The 22,490-nt window shown below is 41.6% G+C and overlaps 1 protein-coding gene across 1 annotated transcript in view; it reads left to right on the top strand.

Moving 5' to 3' along the window:
* The first annotated feature begins 621 nt into the window (after positions 1-621).
* LOC124258543 (sine oculis-binding protein homolog) overlaps positions 622-22,490 on the top strand; it is a 102,938-nt gene continuing 81,069 nt past the window's right edge. Inside the window, exon 1 of the mRNA XM_046692611.1 lies at positions 622-1,031. Within this exon, the coding sequence (XP_046548567.1) occupies positions 948-1,031 (84 nt within the window). The 5' untranslated portion in view covers positions 622-947. The remainder of the gene's footprint in view (positions 1,032-22,490) is intronic.

Consider the following 22,490-nt stretch of genomic DNA (forward strand, 5'->3'; position numbering starts at 1 on the left):
TGACATGGAAGTCACTCGGTGGTCAGTTCCATCCAAACTGAATGAAGCGCTGCAATAAAAATAAAATCCCCAAGACGAGAAAATATTAACAGCTTTTCAAACTGAGACTATTTATTAATGAAGAATTTAGGTAATTTAATCCCTCATATAAGTGAATTTACCCATATGTCTGCATATAATATTCAATTACCATGTAATATAAAACAATGGTTAAAACATTATCTAACGATAACACAACCTTCTGTAAACCATTGCAGTTAATTATTCATCGGGCGGGTCCTTATATATTAAATGTAAATCATATATGATAATCACGACGCGTTGATTGATGGTCCCATTAAGTGATAACATTACACGTAATTAGCTAGTAAAGGTCACTGACATACGTCCAATACCCACTGTCGGTCAAGCGGATCTCAACGCTTTCCCTCTCCGTCAACAAAGACAATGAAGAAATCCGGACAATTATTACTACCCCCTGTAATTGTCCGGAAATATTCAGATTATTTTAAACATAGTACCTACAGTGAGGAATGTACACATTTAACACTAGTCACTGTTAATAGAGAGTGGGTTGTTATCGCACTATTCCACCGTTAGGATGAGAGTGCTGGCTGTTCTTGGAGGAGTCTCCTGCTCGAATCTGTACATGGCACACAATGGAAGAGATGCTGTCCTGCTCGGGTGGGGCGGGACAGAGGGAGGAGCTATGGCTTGGTTCTGCCACCGTGCCACTGTAACCCGCTACCTCTAAGCATAGCTTCGCCCCAACATGCCCCGAATGTTATTAGTATCAATATGGCAGCTCAGATTGCAACCGGCTCAGCTTTCAAGTCAATACTGCAGAGTGTAACCCGTATCGCGTAGCCCGACGCCCGGCTCTCCACTCTGCTCAAGTAGCGAAGTACGGCAGAGCGTTAGGCTCCTTGCTACCGAACTATCTAACTATGGACAAAAACTATGAAGAACCCGAGTCGGTCGCAGAGGATCTACCCGTTAAGATTAAGGAAGAACCCCAGGATGACATTAAGGTAAGGCCAGGATTTCATTCTGCCATGAATCCAACTGTCGTTGGCTTCGCTATCCAGTGACTGTGCCATTAATTATCGAAATTCTCAGGCCTGATAGGTATTTTAAGTATGACGGAAGATTCGCGAGTGGGTTACCTGTCTCGTGGCGTTGGTGGGAAAGATTTTCAGCGAAAACCGCCACTTATAGTTATCGTGTATGCACCAGTTTTCTCCCATACTGTGTGAAGCAGACGATATTTCTCAGTGGCAGACGATATCCTGCCAGAAGGCGCCCGGCCCAGTCGCTAAAGGTTGTATTGCCACTTATAAATAGAACCTGTATTCACCGTGTATTACATCAGAACAGGGTCAGTAATAACTAGATAAACCTCTCTGTGTATTAGCAATCAATACAATGTCTGTTTGTCAACATGACAAGTGCTGTATGTCCCAATCTTTCCAGTCGTCAATGTTGGCTTCGGCCGAGTGTGTACAGTTTCAGTTAACCCTTTCACTGCTAAACAGGTAGGTATACATATACTGTATAGACTGTTAGTACATTGATATGCTCGGGTATAGATTTCAATTTCAGTTTCATTTTCTAGATTGTTGTTTTTCCAAATGAAAATGGAGGATCATTTTTCAAAAGGTCTTTTTTCAATTACAGTATCCTGTTAAACGTCCTTTACATTTGGCGGTTCAACAACGTGACATGGCACACGGTAGATATATAGTCAGCAAAATATTAATGTCACTGATAAATATTAAACAGTTATATATTTTATAGAAACAACAGACAACTCAGAATATGTGAATGTGTGAAATACAATAGCCGACAGCTCCGATATGACCGACTGACTTGTATTTGGTTTCTACAGCACTATCCCACATTTGTCATTTCTCTGAAATTCAGTCCTTTTGGTAAATTGATTCCAAATAGTTAACATGAGAGCGATACGGATTTGATTTCTTCAGTGTTATTGTATTTCAAACTTGCATGATGAATATTCATGTTGGGTTATATTCTTGGAGTTTACTTGACAGTTGCTGTTAGGAGCTTTTTCACCTGTCGTACCTCAGCTTTTTTACCCATAATCCTGTGCTACATTTATCTTGACACCGTGTTTGTACGTCACTGAAAACATACATCTTATAAGTTATTGCTTATCAACTTCCATTATGATTCTCCAACCGTGAACAGCGACATGTTCTCATGGGCGCAATGAGCATACACTAGTGTGTGGAAACGGCGCCATACAAATGGACATTATTATATTATTCAATTAAGCGACATACAACGAACAATAGAGTTCTAATACATTTGTATGTCGATGAAACTATATATCTATTTCGTATATGACTTTTGAAAGTGTATCATTTTGAAATAACGGATTCGGAAACGGTCTGTTGTGCTCAAAGTGTACTTCATGTAGCTATACAATATTTTAGAGATTTCATTTTTCTATTTTACTTTATTAGTTAACAATGGGCTCATATGGGTCGCCACGTCTTACCACCTGACAATTAAGATATTAATGTTGTTTCAGTTATCAATACAATGTATGTTATTAAATATTGCATCATAGATCGTGGATATGACTTAATTGTGACCCCTTGTTAAGCACATTTAAAACTGAATGACCATTGCTGTCCATTTGCGACAAAAGGCCTATGAGCTTATAAATAAATAAAATAAATAAATAAATAAATAAATGAATGAATGAATGAATGAATGAATGAATGAATGAATGAATGAATGAATGAAATTGAATGAATTGATTAAATAAATTAAATAAATAAATAAATAAATAAATAAATAAATAACAAAGTTAATATTTGTATAGCGCCTGTTCCAACATGAAAATACCTGAACACATTTTCAAAATGTTGCCCTATTGGCATCAGGCAGCCACAGAGTCGTCAAATAGCATTTCTGAAAAATATTTTTGTCAGATAGTTAAAGACACGATTTTATCTTTAAATTTGCAACTTCTTTCGTAACCATTCGCCCATTTCCGTTACCCCTTGTACCGAATGTTCCGGAATAATACGAGTGGTTACGAAGGCCCCGTTCCACATAACCATTGATGACCCTAATATTGTCTGCACCTGCTGTAGGCGGCGGTGATAACCTGACACCTAGCCCGGCAACCTGTAAGCCAGGGAGGTTAGAACAATCAAATACACATACAGACCTGCTCCCGGAGTGGTAGTCAGTCGATATTAGACAACGGTGCTGTCTCGTTTCAACAGGAAGCGGCTCTGGTGTTACAAATCCAGAACGAAATTACATGATCACAGGACTGCGTTAGCTCACCTGGATCCTGTTGTTGGGAATGTCTATGGGTGCTGTTCGCTAGCCTTCAAACTATATTTGATTACGATGAAGCGTCAGCTATCTCCATCCTGTAATCAGCAGGTAGTATGTCATCGGTATGAAACTGAAAAACATCTAGTTGCACGCTCACTGCGGTGTTAGAAGTTGCGACAACGACGTTGATACAAAGAAACAACGCTCTAACGACGCTGTTAGTGTTAGAAGCTACGTTTCGACAACGGGGTCGTAATATTTGAAACGTCAGCGCTAGGGAACAATCAATTATCTGTCGAGCGTAAATGACACAATAGTGATGACAATTATATGAATGGATTTCAGGAAATCACTCAAGACGTCAGGTGTTCGCTAAAGACTAAACAAAGCCTGCCTACCGTTACACATGGACTTTTGGAACTTCTTCCATGTTCAATGTGGTCCGTCTCTTTTGCGAATAACCATTCTTGAGCTGGGACTTGTCTTTATGTCCACGAGTCTAGATTCCTCATACCAAGCCATTTTAGCGCTATGTCAAACGTAATACCCACACCTAGCAAAGACCTACGACTCCCCTAGTGCAACTAGTCTGTCTCACAGTCCCTGAACCACATTATTTCCCCTACTACCTAGTCCTCCCCGCAATGATAACGCCCTAAATGAAGCAAGTCTAGATTTCCTCAGGTTCCAGAATCTCACAAATGGGTTTATTTGTTACGATCAAATTCATATATTCAGGGACTAAGCGCTAAACGTTAGTCTATAGTGCTACGATCGGTTTGGGCAACTGGGTCTTGTTCCAGAAAGGGGGGCGGTGGGGTAGTCTAGTGGTTAAAGCGTTGGCTCGTCACGCCGAAGACCCGGGTTCGAATCCCCACATGGGTACACGTCTTAAATTACGTGTGAAGCCCATTTCTGGTGTCCCCCGCCGTGATGTTGCTGGAATATTGCTAAAAGCGGCGTAAAACCAAACTCAGTCAGTCAGTCAGTCCAGAAAGGAGTCTCAGCGGCAGAGTATCGTAGGTCCCTTTGTGTGTACTAGTATGTCCAGACCCAGGACATTCCTTAAGTGGGAACTGACTTGAGCTGATCATACTTCCAGTCTCTGGATTTGCATCTCAAATTACCCAACAACATATATCGTGACCTTGATTTGACTTTGACCTTGACCTTGACCTTGACATTAACTATGATGTATTGATTTTTGGAGTTTGAATTTTCCCCTCTAATTCGACAGACCTCCATAACGGCCCTGTTGTAGGTCTGGTCCCGTGGACAAACGCTGCATCTGTGTGTAGGAAATCCTGGAATGCCGCAATACCCAATGTTCCCAAACATGTTGCTATCTTAACTTCAATACTAGGAGACTGGTGAGGTGAAATTGTGTTTAACGTCGTGCATGAGAATATTTCGCTCATATGACGACGTGCATGCGTGTGTATGTGCATGTGCGGCTCCTTGTACTAGCCCAGACTAAACCACTATCCCAGACTGAAGCTGGTTTTATAGTGCTAGCCCACTGAGATACCATGCCGCAGTGAAGCATGAATACCCCCACTCAGACACATTATACTGACCGAGCCGAGCCGACCAGTCCCCATTAATGCCGAGCGCCAGGCAGGGACCAACAAGTACCATATTTTAACGTCTTTTGGTATGACGCGGTCGGGGATCGAACCCGCGACCTTCCGCACTACGGGCGGACGCTCTAACCACTACACCGCGGAGGCGGTGTCTAGGAGACTGGTATAAGACAGATGGTTGATTGTTGCTTAACGCTACTCTCGGCCACAGTCAAGTTACACGTTTATGACAGCGGTCAGTAAGAATCGAGTCTGGATCAGACAATCCGGTGACTGACGTAATGAACATCTGTTCACGGAGTTGGGATACGATGACGTGCAGGTACTAAATCAGCGCGCCTGACTATCAGATCCCGTTAGTCACCTTCTTCGACAAACTGGTTTGCTGGAGATCAGTCCTGACCCTGATATTTACACACAATCAGCATTATTGTTGACAAAGACGTGTTTGTAGAACTGTTCACCTTATCACCAGGAGGTGTATCTCAGATTATGTTACCATTTACAAAATGGGATTTACTATTGATAATTAAATAGAAACATCAAACCATATACATCAAAATAATCGTAAATATTACATTTATGCTCCATGACTCGCGTTCTCCGACAGTAAGGAGAAATGCCATTCTTTTAATATCTGTTTTGGATTTAAACACAAAACCAGTCACCGTCAAACTTGACGGTAGATCCTAATGCCCCTTGGAATTATAATAATATCTAAGGCCCAGTTTCTGTCAATCCCAGTTTTTCCCAATCTGTCTAAGTCTGCTTTAAGTCATTGAAGTTACCGCCTATCGGAAGTATGGCCGATACGATCGTCTCAGCGTTAATGTCGTTTTGTGAAATGGACCTATGTATCTAACAGGTATTTGTCCGTAAATAAGAGTTTTTCGGATTAACAGGGTTCTGATTGAAATGTATCACAAAAAGATACAGTTATCATTGATCCGGGAACACATTCTCGTCGCTGATGGAAGCAGCAGATAATGGTACCGAACAGCACATTAAGGATGCCGTTTAAGTAAACATCCTTAGCTATAAGATTGTCGTTAGGAGTTGCGATAAGCGCCTAGGTCGCTTTATACAACGGAGCTATGCAGTACTAGCATCCTGGGGCGGTGGGGTAGCCTAGTGGTTAAAGCGTTCGCTCGTCACGCTGAAGGTCCGGGTTCGATTCCCCAATGTGTACAATGTATGAAGCCTATTTCTGGTGTCCCTCCGCCGTGATATTGCTGGCATATTGCTACAAGCGGCGTAAAACTAAACTCACTCAGTCACTACTGTCATCCTGTATTGAAGCTGTACAGACAGTGATTATGTAAGTGAGTGAATTTAGTTTTACTCCGCACTCAGCAATATTCCAGCTATATAGCGGCGGTCTGTAAATAATCGAGTCTGGACCAGACAATCCAGTGATCAACACCATGAACATCGATCTGCACAATTGGGAACCGATGACATATGCCAACCAAGTCAGCGAGCCTGACCACCCGATCCCGTTAGTCGCCTCTTACGACAAGCATGGGTTACTGAAGATCAACATTCTAACCCGGACCTTCACGGGTCTATGTAAGATGGGACATGACCTTCATACTGACATTGGCAATGACATTATAAGCTTGGATTTGTATTCTGAAACACCTGACATCAGTTTCAGTATAATTATCCCGTTTGTTGCGCCACTTGGTATGTGACACTACGAGGTGTCTCACATACAGACATTGCTTAGTGTGTAAATACCAGAAACAGATTTGGTTTCTTCAATTTATCTTAATTAGTTGATCGAAATGAGACAGTATGTACGAAAGCTGAGGAAATATTAAACCTGGTTATACGCCTATGCACACCGGATCGGATATCCAGTACTGCAGTACGTATGACCTTATCGATGCAGACCTCCACATAAGGCTTACTGCACAAAAGCGTCCCACGTAAGCGTGATACCACTTAAAGGTGTCCGTATGTCAACTAGACTAGCCCAGCCTAATTGACTGGTTATAACCTCAAACACCTTTCCCTGTGCTAATTCAAGTAAATATCTAGGTCTCGGATACAGAATTAAACTGAAGGGCACGATTTCTGATTACTAGGTGGGAAGCGGTTTTTGACAGAGGAGCCCGCCTTTAACACTCTTTCAGACTTGTATGCATTTCGCTGATGTGTCAGGTGCGTATTGATGCTGAAAAGGGTGTTAGACAATAAAGATCGGATTTGGGAAATGTACAGACATATTATGTACGAGCCTGGGTACACAACAGAATTCGGGAATGTAGGTTAAAACTGAGCTAGGAAACCCATAATTTTCAGTTCACATTACAGCGAAACCCAACAGATTTGATGAGTCGACGATACTCATCCTTAACGCGGGTCTCGGATGTCGGGCGAAAACCAATAACTGTTTAACTGATATAGATTTCCCGAGTCCCGCGTGATATCACTTTCCTCGAGTTTCATTGTATGGTATTAGCAAATTCATCTATTGAACTCATAATTCAAATGCGTAGATTCTGTATCTTGCAGTCGAACACGATGATGGTCTGGATGTTGTCCCATCTTGCAACTTATACAACTTTCTCATGTAATGGTAGGGGCAGTTACAAAACTCTGTCTTAGAAGGGACTGAAGTGTGCACTTAAACCTCGTTACCACGCAACTCGATTGCTTAGGTTCCCATTTAAACATGGATTTGGTTCTACGACCTGGCACCAATCCATTGAGGCTTTCGTAAACTTAAGGTATCTTAACTTTACGGTCATTATGTCATCTTAAAGTATGGGAGGTGCAACATACGGTATTCAAATGATGTAAGCATGCTTTGATGAACGGTCCTGGTGGAGAATCGGTAGTTGGTGCATCGTAGGAAATGAGACGCTGTATCTCTGGAACGATGATAACCATTTCATTGCTTATGGGTTTCAAAGAATTTTGACAGTGAAAATTACATAAATAATACACTTAGTATAATTTGAATGAAATTATTAAAAAATGTTATGAAATCAACCTTGCTGTAAACCTACCATCCATGTTATTTCGTGAACACGGTTGTCAAGTGTCAGTGATGTAGCATCCCTTGAGTGAGTGAGGTTAGTCTTACGGCGCTTTTAGCAATATTCCAGCAATATCACCAGCTATGGGCTTCACACATTGTACCCATTTGGGAATCGAACCCTGGTCTCCAGCGTGACGAGCGAATGGTTTAACCACTATACTACCCCACCGTCCAACTGCATCCCTTAAAGATCACTTCATCTTGTGAAGTGTGCTGCAGCTTGTCCCGAGCCGCTCATTATGTCCCTTCGTAGTTCCAGGTGATTTCTCCTTTATTTAAAAAACAGTAGATTGGGGCCATATACCCAATACACTGGGTCAGCTCGTTGGTGTATGTGTAGTGCTTTAGGTTGGATCTTTTGCTAAAATATTGATAGGTGCCGTGGTGTGTATTTGGCTGTGGGCAACACAGCGCTTAAGGCCATGGCGTGTTAAACCAAATTCTCGGGTTCGATTCCCAAATTGGTGCAAGGCGTTAAGCCTTTCCTGGTATCCGCTGCGGCCATGTGTTTGACGTAGTACCACTGACTGACTGAGTTTAGTTTTACGCCGCTTTTAGCAATATTCCAGCAATATCACGGCGGGGGATATCAGAAATGGGCTTCACACATTGTGCCCATGTGGGGAATCGAACCCGGGTCTTCGGTGTGACGAGCGAACGCTTCAACCACTAGGCTACCCCACCGCCCTGACGTAGTACCAAATGATGTGGAAACCCACTTGTCTGTCGTTCACGTTTGATAGAAATAGCCGCCATGTTGAAGTGTACCGTTACCAATGGACGAAACCGAATCATATGCATAATTGAGCGTAATAACGATGGCAACGTATTAGACAAACAACCATGCATTCAGACACAATTCTATTACGCAACTTGACCCAACGGTGTCTTGTGACCCAATTTTTGTCATCGGCTGTCTAACTGACGTACACGAAAAATAAGCTAGTGTTGACTTTGGGCATCCTATTATACAGTATTTCCACACTCAGTGTAATCCATGCCGCTTGACATGTGGCTAAAATATGCCAGACAGTATTTAATCAATTTATCTTGAAATTCGAGAAAATATAAATATATTTTTTTCTGGACATAAAATATTGCTAGGTATATCGGTTACCTCCCCAGAGTTTCAGCGAAACTGGAGACCACGCACTCTGTTCGTATCATGTCGGCTAGTCCAGACTTGTTTCGTGGATAATATTATGTTTAAATGCTGAATAATTAATTAACGATATTATACTTTTGTTTAATAAGATCTGGGGTATCGCCTTTCTTTGGCATATAATCATGACTGTAAGATATCCGAGCAATGTGTGGGGGCTTCAATAACATGTTAATGGGACATGGAAACCACACACAAGAGTGTTTATAATGGCAATGTGTTGCCATTCCTTGTTGGGGTGGAATTCCAAGTAACAAACAGACGTTTCAGTGAATCAGGATGAAACAAATGGGTTGAGGTCTTGGGCATATGAAACCATGGCAACTAGAGTAAATAAGGGTTTCTTCTGGAGATCACACACCATGAGCGGCAAATCGTGAATCAAGCTGTCAAAATCATATCTGACCGTACTCACTACTTAAATTCGGAATACAACCTCCTCCCTTCAGACCGCCGCTACAAAGTTCCAATTGTGAAAACTAAGCGAGCCCGTACATCCTTTATTCCAAGCACCATATCGCTCTTAAACAAATGTGAAGATACCTTAATCAAAGAATTTATGTAAATATGTTTGGTATCTCTCTAATGTTTCAGTAGCTCTGCTGATGTAACACAAATTCCTGAAAAGGCATTAAAGTATTATTCTATTCTATTCTATTCTATTCTATACCCCAACCGTGAGTGAGTGAGTGAGTATGTGAGTGATTATGTAAGTGTAACCATGTGGGGAATCGAACTAGGGTCTTCGGCGTGACGAGCGAACGTTTTAACCACAAGGCTAGAATAATAATAATAGAAATATTAGTGCGTATATGTAATGAGCGTATATCCATGCTCGTAGGCATACTCTTGGTGCTGCATTAAAATATATACAGAATATTATACAGAATTACGAAAAGCTACTTATAAATAATGATTGGTCTTCAGCAACCCATGCTTGTCAAAAGATCGGGTAGTCAGGCTCACTGACTTAGTTGACACATGTCATCGTATCCAAATTGTGTATATCCATGCTTATGCTGTTGATCACTTGATTGTATGGTCCAGGCTCGATTATTTACAGACCGCCGCAGTATATTTTGAAATATTGCTGATCGCGGCGTTAAGTAACAACCAAACAAAACACGCCATACCCGATGACAATAACGTCAACCAACGTCATCTTAGTGTAGTTGCTAGTTATCATAGCGCAGTGATATCCTGGTCATGCAGTCATTGTGACCAACCAACCCTCATTTAGCTCATACTGGAACCCAGTGTGTCATGAGTTACAGCTGGCTGGGTGGAGTGAGTGAGTATGGTTTTACGCCGCTTTTAGCAATATTCCTGCAACATCCCTGCGGGGGACACCAGAAATGGGCTTCACACATTGTACCCAGGTGGGGGAATCGAACCTGGGTCTTCGGCGTGACGAGCGAACGCTTTAACCACTAGGCTACCCCAAGGGTTGGGTGGAAGGGAAAATAATGTGGTTCTTCGTGACGGGGATGTGCAGAACATAACGAGGTACACAACGGGGAGGAAGGTCCACGAAGGCTCAGCTCGTAAAATCCTACATGGACACAAGTTTATTATTACAAATTCAAAAATACGAGAGGTTTATATTCAGTGAAATATAATTAGAAGATAAAGCTACTCTGTTTTCAATTTTGTGGTCCTTTATCGTTGATTTAAGACCGCTAAATGTAATTTAAAAACTAAACATTTAGCAGTCTTAAATCAACGATAAAGGACCGCAAAATTGAAAACAGAGTAGCTTTATCTTCATTCTAGCACGACTGATAAGCGTTCTAAAACCGAACTGTTTGGTGCGCAAGAACACAAGGCGTGAAGGGGCCTTTTTCCTGGAAATCGCTTGGAATACAGGTTGTGTAATGAACAAAATAAGACATTTTCAACAACATAAATGCTTTATTTCAGGAACCAGTATGCTTGTATTTGTAACAAGTAGCATACATAAATATAAAAAAGTACAGTTTATACTGTGAGCAAGTACAATTATTTGATTTTTCTCAAGCGAATTATTGATCTCCCCTACTGTATGACAATCGACTCGCCCCAATTCAAGCCGTGAACTCGCTAAGTTTAGTCGCCGCTAACTTTATTCACGGAAATAATTGTTGATAACCACCCTACTATTCCCAATTTGGAAAAGACCTGACATGCCACGTTTTATGGGAGATACATGGACAGTGGAAGTGGAAGGACTGGGCATTGCGGCCATTACGGCCGGGACGGAAGCGGTCAGGCCCGCTAGATCTGGACCCGGTTTGAATATACTGCCGCTTTTGCGCTGCTGGCGGATTTTCCAGCTTCGTAGTTTCTTCACTGGGATTAGGGTCAAGAAATCTTCTTCAAACCATTCGCTTTTTACTTCAAAAACACCAAAGATGCTGCCGAGGTAGAAATTGCCGATGTCCGACATGTTTGTTTACAAACAATAGGGTCAACGAGTTCGTTGTATTCATACGCGGTGAATCGGTCACTTTAATTAGCGGTCTTAAACTGCCATTTAAGTACGGTTTTGATGAGCTCTCAGCCAATCAGAATCGAGTATCACACAATGTCGTGCTAGAATTCTGGACAGTTATCAGATTTGCAATATGATCGGTATGGTAACTCAAGTTAGGAACAATTGTAACCCGAGAAGCAGATGACGTCATGTAAAAATACTATGACGTCATGGTGTCGCCACAGACCGGCGGACGCACATGTCTGATATTTCGCAAGACGGGGCCAGGGGGATAGCCAGATTTTATCAAAAGTAATATTAACACAATCTACAGGAGTATCGGTGCTTATCCACCTTATAGTCTCCCTTTTGTGTTAGTGAGTGAGTGAGACAGAGTATGGTGTCTGGCTGTTTTAACAGAGTCTACGATAATGATATGCTATGGAACACCAGGAATGGGATTCACACACTGTACCGATATAGGGAATCGAACCCGAAAGATTGTGACCGTCATGAATTTATATTTGAGTGAGTTGAATTCTACACCGATTTTACCAGTTTCCTTCTTATCATGAATTGTCGGCGTAATGCTAATAATAATAATAATAGATGGGAGTAAACCAGGTGAAGTTCTTCACCAAGTCTGCCCAGAGTCTGTCTTTTGTGGAGAAGCTTTCTGAGAAGCCATTGCATCGTGTGTACATGCAGTGTGTTGAACAGAATAGCAATCCCACCTACTCCTTCGCCTGGATGAAGTCGGCTGGTCTTAAATGTGAAACTGAGGGCTTCCTTTTTGCTGCTCACGGAGGCTGTCCAACACCTTATCAGTGGATGCCCTTCCTTGGCACAAACATCATATCTTAAACGACATGATGGCATGGCTCGTTCCTTTTACTACCGTCTCCGACATGCCTGTGGCTTTGACTCCGAGGTCCATCCATGGTACGACCCTGAACATGTCCATGGCGTCATGGAAAATGATGCTTTCAAACTTCTCTGGAATAGGCCCATATACAGCCTCAGAAGAATTCCAGCCAACAAACCTGATCTTGTCCTTTTTGATAAAGCCAATGAATTTATTTATATCATTGCATTTTCTGAATTTGACACCAATGTGATTGGCAAGATTCAGGAAAAGCATGATAAATATGCGGACCTCGCCTTTGCAATGTCTCGCTTGCATCCCAAATACACTGTGGACAGGCTCCCCATTGTTCTCGGTGACCTTGGTTTGGTACCTCCTGATCTCTTGGCGCAGATCAGGAGAGTGTCCGGGTTCTCCACCGGGAGCACAGCCCTTCTGACACTCTGGGTAATGCAGAAGGCTGCATTGTTGGGGAGCCTTCATATTCTCCGGAAAGTTCTTGGTGGGTTCGACTAGGCAGCGTTTCCTGGGAGAAGTCCCATTCGCTGTCTGGGCTGCGTGTAGAGGGGGCAAGGGCCCTGAGCTGATGATGAGCCTTACCAGCCTGACTGTGCCAGGATCACCCGAACCCTCTCTGCTGCATACTATCTTTAATCTGTAAAACATAATAATAATAATGTGTCCATTTATATAGCGCCAAACTCCACACTAGGTATGCTCATAGCGCTAACAATCAAGGCACAGCACATTATTACCCCGGATAACCCAAGCTGCCTGTTAGGCGCTAGAAGTTTATAGTCATATGACTTTTTCCACCGGGTACCCATTTTCCTGCTGGGTGAACAGAGACAATTTTGAACAAACTCACTTGCCTAAGGTAGTAGAAGGCCTAAGGAGGCGCAGGTTGTAAAATGTTCTACTTTGGAAAAATCACAACTTTCGGGAAATCTCGAGGATGGGTATGGTGCCGTTAGACCAAATATCAAGAACCAATGATCAGCTCATCCTGCCTTTGCAAGGGGAGCAACTTTCACAGCTAATATGTGTGACTTTGGACTACTTGGACCAATTTGGTTAACATATAGTCAAATGATTATTCAAATGTATAAGCACCACTGAGCCGAACACTGATGTGACGAACTTACGACTGTCAAAAAGGAAATCTTTGCCGGTGCATATGTCATCATTGCGGTTGTGTCGAACTTCGTACAACTCGAAATATTTACGTAGGCCCCTTCAATTTCGACACATTGGCGTTTGTCTGCAGTTACATTCTTGGTTGGGGATACTCGTGTTTGAATTCATCTTGTATTGTTTTCGTAAAAAAAAGTGAAATAGAAGCCGCAAATTTAGATTAAAAATAATACCATTCATAACATATTAGTCAAATAGACTAAATATTATGATACATACAAACTGAAGTGAAGTAAGCTGTACACAATGCGTAATAGGATAACATAACAGTCAACTGGGCCCCGTTTCGCAAAACGATCGTAGCGCTAAGGTGATCGTAACTCCCATACTTTAACATAAACTTACGACAGTCGTAGCGCTACGATACCTTTGTGAAACGGGACAAAGGGCGCTACGACTGTCGTAAGTCTATGTTACAGTATAGGAGTAGACAGTCACCAAGGTGGGAGTTCACAAGGTATCACCAAGGCCCTGTTTCACAAAGGTATCGTAGCGCTACGACCGTCGTAAGTCTATGTTACAGTATAGGAGTAGACAGTCACCAAGGCCCCGTTTCACAAAGGTATCGTAGCGCTACGACTGTCGTAAGTTTATGTTACAGTATAGGAGTAGACAGTCACCAAGCCCCTGTTTCACAGAGGTATTGTAGCGCTACGACTGTCGTAAGTCTATGTTACAGTATAGGAGTAGACAGTCACCAAGGCCCCGTTTCACAAAGGTATCGTAGCGCTACGACTGTCGTAAGTCTATGTTACAGTATAGGAGTAGACAGTCACCAAGGCCCCGTTTCACAAAGGTATCGTAGCGCTACGACTGTCGTAAGTCTATGTTACAGTATAGGAGTAGACAGTCACCAAGGCCCTGTTTCACAAAGGTATCGTAGCGCTACGACTGTCGTATTATAAAGTCTATGTTAAAGTATGGGAGTTACGATCACCTTAGCGCTACGATCGCTTTGTGAAACCGGGCCCTGATTGATAACACCACTCGTACAGATATAACTGAACAATCTATTTTTACAATACCTTAATGCAGGACATGAAGCATGACCAGCCAACATATATTTTCTGTTTGCATATTGTTTACCAGTAACTAAAACTGTCGGTCTTTGTCAATAGATTTGGTCAATATTGAACCGGGTGGATGTATAACTGAACCTACGTTAATGCACAAGCTACACACAGACGCATCAATCAGCGTTGTGTTGAACACAACGCAATGGAGGAATGGTTGACTGTTTAGTAATCCGTTTTTTCCATGGATTTCCTTATTAACTTAGCGGCCGAAAATAACTATCCAGCTACACAAGTACGAATATTTCGTCTGTGGGTATTTAGCTCTGGAATATCCAATTGTAGAAATATCCTGCAAGGCATGGCGTAACAAACAGATGTCGCGTCATAGCTTACACTCAGTAGACAAGTTGGTGTATTCAATAACAGGTAACCGTCCTGTTTTTAAAACCTCGCTCGTCACACCGAAGACCCGGGTTCGATTCCCCACATGGTTACAATGTGAGAAGCCCAGTGGTGTCCCCGCTGTGATATTGGTGGAATATTGCTAAAAGCGACGTAAAACCCAACTCATTCACTCACTTTAGTAAATCGGGTGGAGTACAAAATCATGATACAGTGAGCCTGGTACTGTAGGGTAGGTTAGCCTAGTGGTTAAAGCGTTCGCTCGTCACGCCGAAGACCCAGGTTTGATTCCCCACATGGGTACAATGTGTGAAGCCCAGTGGTGTCCCCGCCTTGATATTGATGGAATATGGCTAAAAGCGGCGTAAAACCCAACTCACTCACTCACTCATTATTATGAGGGTCACAACTGGTCTCTGTCAATACTTGTCACAAGAGCCTTGGCCGAGCTCGAGGCCACTGGTTTGTCTGGTCCAGAGTCGATCATTTACAGACGTTCTGACTGGACTTGTGTTTACTTCTGAGTGAGTGAGTGAGTGAGTTTGGTTTTACGCCGCTTTTAGCAATATTCCAGCAATATCAAGGCGGGGGACACCAGAAATGGGCTTAACACATTGTACCCATGTGGGGAATCGAACCCGCGTCTTCGGCGTGACGAGCGAACGCCTTAACCACTAGGCTACCCGACCGCCCCGTGTTTACTTCTGACTTACACTGGAGCAACAAGTAAATGAAACCAGAACCATACCATATATAGACCGTATACTTGCAGTGCTTGTATAACGAAACTTCGATAGCTATAACGAAATCGTATGCATCAGAACAAACTTTTAATTTTCCTTTTAATTTTCGATGGGCACAGTTGGTTTTGTATGTGCATAGGTAACAGTTTACTTTCATGAAACGGTGTCTCCTATTGTTATATTACGATGGTATTGTTTATCTGCTATAGGCGTGAATCTTTTTACAAACACGATAATACGTTTCGGTTAGTCTGATTTGCAAGCTCATATTTTTCCGTTCTCTTATCGATTTTGATCAATTATGAGGAAAAACATAAACATTATCACAAAGTAAACTTTAAAATGTTAAACCATGTCGGGTCTAAAGCCAAGCTTATCTGTATGTGTTATAGACACCGGTCCAATGGACATTACAAAATATACTCATGCAAATAATGGTTGTTATCCCCTCCCACCCCAACCCCACACCCCATCCCACACCCCTCTCCATTAAAAAATTGAAGGGGGTGACAACCATTATTGGCATGAGTATAATATATAGTATGACCAGAAATTATTGCGAATTTTAGGAATATGTTTAATTGGATTTCTAGTATAAACAACCTTGACCTGCTATGAGGTGATTGGTTTCATTTGTTTACTTGCTAGCAGACGACATTTTCAGTGATCCTCAGTATGGATGATTTAGAGAAGAGGAAGTTGATTTAAGAGTATTATAACAAGGACATCTGATCAGCTAAAGTGATTTTAAGTAGAACAGGCATCCCTTTGTCCACTGTATATCGTGTTTTGAAAAATATTGCAAATGGATATGGCATTGAGCACCAGGGAGGCGCAGGTAGGCCCAGAAAATTGACTGTCGGTGACAGGAGGCGGCTTGGTATTCTTGTTTCTAAAAACCAACGAAGGAGTTTAGAAAACTTAAGGCTGGATATGATTGATAGAGGAACTGTGGCTGTCTGTAAGGAGACAATAAGTACTGAGCTGCATGCAATGGGTTGGCAGAAAAGTCGAGGAATTCAATCACCGATCTTGAAACCTGAACAAAGGAGCGAAGGTTGAACTGGTGCTTACAGCATAGAAATTTTAACTGGGACAATGTGATTTTCTCAGATGAAAGTTCTGTGTGGCTGTTTCCTAATACACTGAAATTCTGGACCAAACAAACTGAAAAACCTTTGTATCAGCGCCCAAAGTACAGTCCGAAATTTAACGTGTGGGGTGGCATATCTGTGTTAGGGGCAACGCCCCTCTGTGTATTTGAAGGGAATATGAACAGTGAGCGGTACACAGATATTCTCGAGGGACATTTACTTCCATCTGCTCACGTGTTCTATGGAAATGTTTGGATTTTCCAGCAGGACAACGACCCAAAACATCGTTCAAAGCATTCACAGGCCTGGTTTCGGACCCAAAATATGACATTATTAGATTGGCCAAGCTATAGCCCTGACCTAAATCCAATAGAAAATGTTTGGGGACTTATGAAGGAAAGTGTCAATAAGAAAGATCTGACAAATATTGCTGAAATGAAAGAAGAGGTGGTCCGATATTGGGACAGAATGGACCACGACTTTCTAACTTCTTTGATCAGTAATATGCCCCGCCGCATTGAAGCCTGCATTGCTGCCCATGGTGACTTGACAAAATACTAACTGTTCACCTGTCTTTGAATCTGGAGTTATGTTCTGCTAATATTCACATTCAATACGTGAGTAATGAGTGAAAAACATTTTTAAAAAATACAATCTTAAATTATCAATAATTTCAGGTTGTACTGTAAAACGGTGTTACACATAAGAAAGAATAGAAAATATGATTAGATAAAATTTTGTTTACAATCTAAAGAGTGAAGATTTTAACTTCGTTTTAAACTTACATTACATTAAAAAGCGTTTATGGCTCGTGAACAGCGTTAAGGATTTTGTTTGTAAACATTGATAATTTTATATATATTTGTATGATATTGTTTGCTTGTTCTTTCACGCCACTCTCAGCAATATTATATATGAGGGTGTTCTGTAAATACACTCATCTGGACCAGACAATCTGGTGACTGACGTCAAGACTATCGGTATACGCAATTGAGGTAACCATTTTACCCAGAATGACACCCATAGGGTCGAACTCGGATCTCCACGGAATTGGAACAATGTAATCGCCAGCTGTACATAATGTTCCAGAAATGCGTATTATCATATATCTAAAATATGGCATTTTCATGCTAAGTTTTAGTGCCATCGTATTCCTCGTTTGCTGAGTTTAGTTTTATGCCGCATTCATCAGTATTCCAGCTATATGGCGGCGGTCTGTAAATAATCGAGTCTGGACCAGACAATATAGTGATCAAATACATGAGCATCAGTCTACGCAAATGGGATACAATGACATGTGTCAACCAAGTCATCGAGCCTGACCACCCGATCCCGTTAGTCGCCTCTTACGACAAGCATGGGTTACTGAAGATCAATTCTAACCCTGATCTTCACGGGTCTCCTCGTTTAGACATTGTCTAAGTTCGAAAAGATCATGAAGATCTTGATGCTACTTGTTTGATGTATCATTAGGAAGCCGGTCGTTCTCACTTAAATCTTTACCTTGTAGACGGATATTTTATTTGTACGTTTAATATGAAGCTGACTCTTGGTGATCTTCAGTGGACCGATCTTCAGTGACCTGTACACATTATTGTACCTGTGAAGATCCGGGTTATTTCTTGCTTGGCCCAACAGTTACAGCGTTCGTCTGTCATGCCGAAGACCCGGGTTCGACTCCCGAAATGTGTACAAAGTGTGAAATCCATTTCTTTCTTTCTCCGTCTTGCTGTTGTTGGAATATTTGTAAAAGCGGCATAAAACAAGACTCACTCATTTAATCGGAATTTCAATTCCAAACCGATATACATGAAAGTTTTCTGGAGAATGAAACTGAAGTCTCAAGATGAAGTTACTCAATAACAAATAGACACGAAAGTACAAAAAGGCCAGTGAAAATGTAATAGAACAATGCCTAAAAACACGATTAACTTTTTGATAGGGCAACCTTTTTAACTCATCACTGATATCGATTTATTAGGCAGATGGAATACCATCCCATGGTAATATAAGGAAGATTGAGTTCTTGTCTGGGTGTAATTGCAGGAAGATAAAACTACTGTCTGTTCTTGGTAAAACATTGTTCTCTTCCGGCGATACTCGGCACTATTTGCCAATACATGATACATGATTGGCTCGCCTGCTTGTTAAATATAAATGAAAGTATTATTTTAATCATTTGGATATCAGATAGACTAGGGTTATTGTTCCGTCGTGAGATTATTAATCTTCAATTCTGATTTATGTATTTCGTTTAACTCTGTCTTAAAATATGACCAAGAGTGCAACAGAATGCCTAAAAATGAATTAGCCGGAGCAGTGGGGTAGCCCAGTGGTTAAAGCGTTAGCTCATCTCGCCGAAGACCCAGGTTCGATTAACAATATGGGTACAATGATAACTGGTGTCCCCGTCCTGATATTGCTGGAATATTGCTAAAAGCAGTGTAAACAATACTCACTCACTCATTCAGAAATACCCAGAATTGGGTAGTTTGAGGGGTTTAAAACTAAATTTAGCATTAAAGGCCCATTAGAGCTGTGTTAATCACACCCCAAACAGACGGTTTTAAAACTGTTGCTGAGGCTTGGTGCAGGTAAACCAAGGATCATTACCAAGATGAAACTGGGATTTGAACCCCTGGACCCTGACATGGGTGGAGGCATGTTGTGATTTTAAACAACGGGACAATCGTCCCTTTCTGTCATGTGTAGTTAGCGATAGTAAGAATGGACTTTGCATATGGATGCAATGCAATGCTATGCAACTAAACAAAGCAAAATAGAAGTTTAATGAATATTTTAATAAAATAAAATAAAATCTCAACAGATTAAACCAGACAGGCAAAATCTGTACTGACACCAGGTGTTTGCGCTCAAGTCAGGGTTAAGGTCCAAGAACTTAATTTAAAAAATCTCTCAAGCTGTCCAGGATATTGGAAAGAAATGGGGTTTAGAGTTCAAAGTTCCATTAACCCGTGAAAATCCGGGTTAGAATTGGTCTTCAGTAACCCATGCTTGTCGTAAGAGGCGACTAACGGGATCGGGTGACACATGTCATCGGTTCCCAATTGCGCAGATCGATGCTCATGCTGTTGATCCCTGGATTGTCTGGTCCAGACTCGATTTTTTACACAGACCACCGCCATATAGCTGGAATGTTGCTGAGTGTGGCGTTTTATCAAACAACAACCTAACCAACCAATCAACCAACCAATCAAAGTTCCATTTATCAGTTTGCCGTTCCACTTGCCGGACTTGCAGCTGAATATTTGACGATAAGTTTATATGTCACGGAGATCCTCCACGTATGTTAGCAACTTTACTCAATGTCTCCTATGTGTAATAAACATGGCCTGGATGCACATCCATCGAAACATAACTGACAGTGTTATATATTTATCGACGGTGTATCGCTGTATCCAACTTACGTATTGGAATAAAAGCGGCGTTAAACCATACTCACTCACTCACTCACTCGCCTTAGGTATTCATATGTGTATTTGTCATCGATGTCTGCCCCAGACTCGATTATTTACACACCGCCGCCATATATAGGTGGAATATTGTTGAGTGCGTCGTAAAACAACATACAAAGAAACCTTGTCATCGGGTCATAGCGTTATTTTATTCAACCATTACATCACTAGCATAGCGGCGCGGTGGGTAGCTAAAGCGTTCGCTCGTCACGCCGAAGACCCGGGTTCGATTCCCCACATGGGTACAATGTGTGAAGCCCTTTTCTGGTGTCCTCTGCCGTGATATTGCTGGAATATTGCTACAAGCGGCGTAAAACAATACTCACTCACTCACAGGCATAGTCGTGTCAACATTCTTATACCTGTGGTCTCGAACTCCTTTTAACTCAGTGGTGACTTCAAGTTATCGAGGTTTCAATTTCAAAATGATCTGTTTGCCTTGTAGAATGAATATGATCATAGATTGTAAATTTAAAGACCAACGCTGATATAGCGGCCGTTTTGACAAGCACAAACTAAGTGATATATCTGTAGATTAATCCGACATCTCTGAGATCCATTATGTGGTGTCTAATTTACTCCATTTCGACACATTTACAAAGACTGCGTGACAATGGTGTCATTATATTTGTTTTTTGATAAATTACGCAAGTACAATAAGTTTGAATGAATGCTTTTATGGAACATCTAGACATTCGAGTGATCTATCACAATTTTAATGATTACTTTGCGCATGCAATGATAAGATAACAACCGATGATGAATATTTTCATTAGTATATAAAGACAGTTTCAAACGAAACATGACACCAGAAAACTCTATTATTTAATAATTACAATCTCCCGATTTCTCTTCAAGTTACAATGATCATTTGTCATGCCAAAGCCGGCACGGAACTTCGTCACAGTCAGACGACATCCACGAACATTCATCATGAGATGCACGTAAACATCAAAGGCGCCGCAGTAATTATCTCACCTGTAATACGCCATGCAGGTGTGCCTCAAAGACGGACAGCTATGACAAGGCCCTCTACATCAAAAACGATATCAATGATCGAATTGGAAATAGTCACTAGCCTAGCTTCGTCAAATTTGATAATAACGGAGTAGTTATCTTCAGTATAGGCTCGTGTCATCAATATCCCGGTAAAGTTATAGGTTCTGAGAAAGACTGCGCGACATCCAGCTTTCGCCCTCGCCTATAGAATGGCGGAATAACAGCCACTAATTACAGTGATGGATCGGGGGCCTAATAGTTGTATATGACTAGCCTGGGCTATCTTCTCGCTTCACACAACGATAAGTAGCAATGATCTGTTGGTGAATAAAGGTGGCTTATTATCGTGTAACTCGGTCCGATGTGGTTCGTTATCAACGAAATATCAAGCTCTCTTCCTTGAGCGACTCTCGGTGTATCGTCGTATGTCTTCAAGGTATTGTATCAAGACTGTCTCAGATGACTATATAACCAGTTAATATTTCATGTGGTGTTATGAGTGAAGCGACTGTATCGAGAGCGGCCGACGCCACACGACTTGTTAATGGTTATAGATTGTGAAATGTTTTTCCAGGATGTCCAACTGGTCATTTAAATAGTTTTATTTTTTACATTTGTTTTGAAACATTTTATCCTTGAATTGTTGCCCCAATTTCGTTTAAAACATTATCTCTCAAAGCGGATATCCTCCTAACTCGTTCATTCACCCTTCAACCAAAAGAACCTTGAGTTCACTGAGGCGTGGAAACTCACTCACTCATTCGCCATTTGGGAAGAGTTAAAGCCAGGCTATCCTTGGGTCAAATAGCAACTGTGGCTTCAGCTTGTAACTTCCAAACCCAGTTTCTTTACCTGTAAGCTCAATTTAGCTAATGCTTACCAGCACTGGAATAAATTAAAGCGACCAGATCCTGTTCACATAAATTAGAAATAAATAGATAAAGCAGAGTCCATTCCGACTAGATGAGCACGTGTGTATGAATCACTATGAAACAGATATGATACCAGATGTTCACTGAATATTTTTTCTCATACTTTCCCCGCAAGACACCACTGACTGACTGAGTTTGGATTTACGCCGCTTTTAGCAAGATTCAAGCAACATCACGGCGGCGGGGGACACCAGAAATGGAC

The sequence above is a fragment of the Haliotis rubra genome, unplaced genomic scaffold, assembly GCF_003918875.1.
Source record: "Haliotis rubra isolate DU_JTF1 unplaced genomic scaffold, ASM391887v1 Scf697, whole genome shotgun sequence".
Classification (NCBI taxonomy): domain Eukaryota; kingdom Metazoa; phylum Mollusca; class Gastropoda; order Lepetellida; family Haliotidae; genus Haliotis; species Haliotis rubra.